At 35.0% G+C, this 3,376-nt stretch overlaps 1 protein-coding gene across 1 annotated transcript; it reads left to right on the top strand.

Moving 5' to 3' along the window:
- The first annotated feature begins 307 nt into the window (after positions 1-307).
- Positions 308-1,658, top strand: LOC109077964 (complement C1q-like protein 2). The gene is made up of 3 exons (XM_019093279.2): positions 308-587; positions 940-1,065; positions 1,149-1,658. Exons 1-3 carry the CDS (start codon positions 308-310, stop codon positions 1,427-1,429), a joined length of 687 nt encoding a protein of 228 aa, XP_018948824.2. The 3' UTR covers positions 1,430-1,658.
- The last annotated feature ends 1,718 nt before the right edge of the window (positions 1,659-3,376 follow it).

Below are 3,376 nucleotides of genomic sequence, written 5' to 3'. Positions count from 1 at the left end.
CTATTATGACAAGCACTGTGGGTAACTTTTTAAGCTAAAATGGCTTGTCAGAAGCCTCAGGCTATTATGTTTGGCTTCTTTTATTTATTGATAAACACCTAGCTTTACGTCGAGTTCACAAAGTGTGAAAGTAAAATTTGAAGTGGCATACGTGGCATGCCTACATCCTGTTACAATACCAGGTGCAACCGGAATTCCTGAAATCAAAACCTTTAAATAGCTTGCACATAGCTTGTGTTGTGCTTTTATCCTCTGGTTATAGAGTTGTTCAACTATTGTTCAAGTGGTGTGACTGCAAAACCTTAAGATGAAGATGTTCTGCACCATTCTGTATCCATTGCTGCTGCTTCTCCTGTTCAGCTGTGCCACTTTGTCTGAGGTACAGCAGAAAGAGAAAGGAGTGCAGGCTGAGGTGACTGAGCATTTGAATGTAAAGGAAAGCAGTGCTCTTTTGGCCTTTGGTGAGTTTCAGCCACATATTTTCACATGGATCCAGTCTGAGCTGGCAGAGCTAAAATCCACTACGAGTTTTCTGAAGAACACACTGCAGGTCACAGAGGAACAGCTGGAGCAGCTCAAGAGAAAAGGTAACCTCCTATCTGTTTTCATTTCACAAAATGAAAAAAAAAAAAGAAAAGAAAAAAAATGCTAGTTACATATGTGTTTTTTTGTATTCACCACCATTACACTGCCTCACTGCTGATTATACGTATGGCAGAGTAAGTTATTTTAGTAATAAAGTAATCAGAACACGTTTATAATTCAGTCTATCATTTACTAGCTAGCAGTCTGCATAGACATCTTTAAACAGACTCTATAAACTACTGTATAACCAATGAAAAGATATGAAATATAGTGAGATGATAATGTGTAACTGTAAAAATATACAGTAGTGTGCATGATTATTTTTTAACAAAACATGATCTCTGATCCACACAGAAGATAAAGTGGCATTTGCAGCCACACTTGGGAACAGAGGTAGCGTTGGGCCTTTCAACACTGAGATAACTCTGGTTTACAAAGATGTCTTTGTGAATGAAGGAAGTGCCTACAACCCAACCACTGGTATGTGTTCTTATAAGGAATCTGTATTAATATTTCATTAAACACTTTATAAAAACTTTAATGTTATTTGTTGTGTGTTACAGGTATCTTTACAGCATTTGTTAAAGGAGTCTATTTCTTCACTTTCTCTGGACATAACCACTCATCTAAACCTATGGGTCTAAAACTCTTAAAAAATGGACAACAGATGATAACTATTTACAATCATCCTCAAGGTAACCGCTATGAAACAGCATCTAATTCAATCTCTTTGACTCTAGAGAAAGGAGATCAAGTCTACATGCGTCTCTGGGAAAATACATGGGTCTTTGATAATGAAAATGACCACACTTCATTTTGTGGCCATTTACTTTTTTCTCTTTGAAGGTCCTATTCTCAACAAATCTCAACTGAAGGTGTTTAAATCACTTTTCAAATCCTGATTCACTTAAGAGTAAACTAAAAGAATTATAGAACATGTTCTTTTGAGTTTAAGACCTTTTTGTTTATATTTCATGTCATTTTATCTCTTTGATAATTCTATTAAAATGTATTGCTTGGAAATACAGATTTGACATTTGTTATTCTCCATATGTTTCCTTAATAATAATAATAATAATAATAATAATAAAACTGACAAATAAGATGCTGAACTGTCATTCTTTGTGGTTGAGTAATTTGTATGTAGAAAAAAGGTCTGTGCAGAGAGATTTAGAAAATGTAAATTAGCAAACTTTACAAGTCCTGACTGGATATGCCACCCCTTCTTTTATGGCTTTCTCTCTTTACCTGTGAAAAAATAACATACAAAAACTTTAACCTTAAGTTAAAAGGACACTGTATAAATATACAGTTTTGTCACAAAAGTAAAATAATCAGCATTTGAATGGAAAAGAGACACTTTCACTCATTCTAATAAAGGCTTTATTGGTCAATGTACAGAAAGTGCTGCAGTGACCATCAAAGAAGTTAAACAAAAACCCTTTTAAAAACAAAAGGAGAGAGACATATACAAAAGAATAGTCTTACATGATTTTACAGGGTTGCTCTTTTTTAAAAGCTTCTTTTTTGTTCCTGTTCTATAACACACATGGTAAAAAGGACTAGTGAAATATAGGAATGAAAGGTGTGGGAGGTGGACGGAGGGGGAACGGGATGGGCAAGGACAAGGCTGATGGCATGAGAAATCCTAACCACTGCAACAGACATTACATAAAACCCAGTGCACATATTCATAAATGCACATCAAGGGGGAAAAACCATGAGGATCATCTACAGTTGCTCTGGCTTTACTATTCTATAAGAAAACAAAACAGTGTCAAAAGCCTCAGATTTCACAAGATTTGGCTTTTGTTTGTAGTTTTTCCATAGTTTTCTATTTCATTTCTTTTACTGAAAAATTTAATTGAACTGTACACTGAGGGGAGGTTAGTAAACACCTTCACAATATACCAAAATAGCCGCAAGGCTAAAACCACTGATCCATTTTCTTCCATTTTCTTTCCTTTAATAGCTTAAAAGTGCCTTTGTCTACAGAGACAAATCAATTTGAGGTGAAGTGAGGGAGAACCCATCCATGGTTGAGGTGAGGACACCATGAACGATAAAAGAGAGATCAACACAGACAGAGAGAGGAGGAGGAGGAACCTTTCTCTTCAGCAAGCAAGTGTGGACATAAAGAGGCTGTGTTAGGGATGCAGCTACTCTACAGTTCCCTATTTACAGAAGACAGGCATATAAAAATGTACAGACACACTTCCTCCTATCTTACCACTGAGAACCCAAAAAGCGAAAATAGGAAAAAAATTTTTTGTTTGTTTGTTTTGTTTTTAAATCTCATTACTACTGTATATATAACCTTTGCTGAAAGAGAACCGTCTCAATACAAAACTCTCTGAGGATCTAAAATAAACCTATTTGCTAGATTTCAAATGAAGAAAATATCATTATTGTATACTTTCATTGCAAAAAAAAAAAAAAAAAAACTTTTGGGTATTTACTATTGCACATCAATACAATATTAAATGTTACTCTGAAGACAACAAAAGCATAGCCACACTGTCAAATATTACAGTTTAGTATTTCAGAAAGGTAGAAAGCATTGTGGCGTTATACTATAATCTGATAAATCAACATGAAAACAACAACAACAAAACCCCGGTAAATGTAAATAACAAACATCCCAGAGTTGTTGATTCACAATTTATTCCATTGTGTCGATTTATTTTTCCATTTCATGAATTTACTGAGACACAGCAGCTTATACTACTGAAGTACCTACAGGCTTTGCAGCATTTGGACTGAGGGTGCGATTCCCAATATTGACCAGCAG

Source organism: Cyprinus carpio, chromosome B2 (genome assembly GCF_018340385.1).
Source record: "Cyprinus carpio isolate SPL01 chromosome B2, ASM1834038v1, whole genome shotgun sequence".
Taxonomy (NCBI): Eukaryota; Metazoa; Chordata; class Actinopteri; order Cypriniformes; family Cyprinidae; genus Cyprinus; species Cyprinus carpio.
Note: the sequence above shows the minus strand (reverse complement) of the source record. Positions and strands in the feature narration are given on the sequence as shown.

Excerpts from the sequence above, each read along its gene's own strand:
- LOC109077964 (XM_019093279.2), top strand. The coding sequence starts at position 308 with ATGAAGATGTTCTGCACCATTCTGTATCCATTGCTGCTGCTTCTCCTG. Across the intron at positions 588-939 it reads GGAGCAGCTCAAGAGAAAAG|AAGATAAAGTGGCATTTGCA; the intron begins GTAACCTCCTAT and ends TGATCCACACAG. Across the intron at positions 1,066-1,148 it reads TGCCTACAACCCAACCACTG|GTATCTTTACAGCATTTGTT; the intron begins GTATGTGTTCTT and ends TGTGTGTTACAG.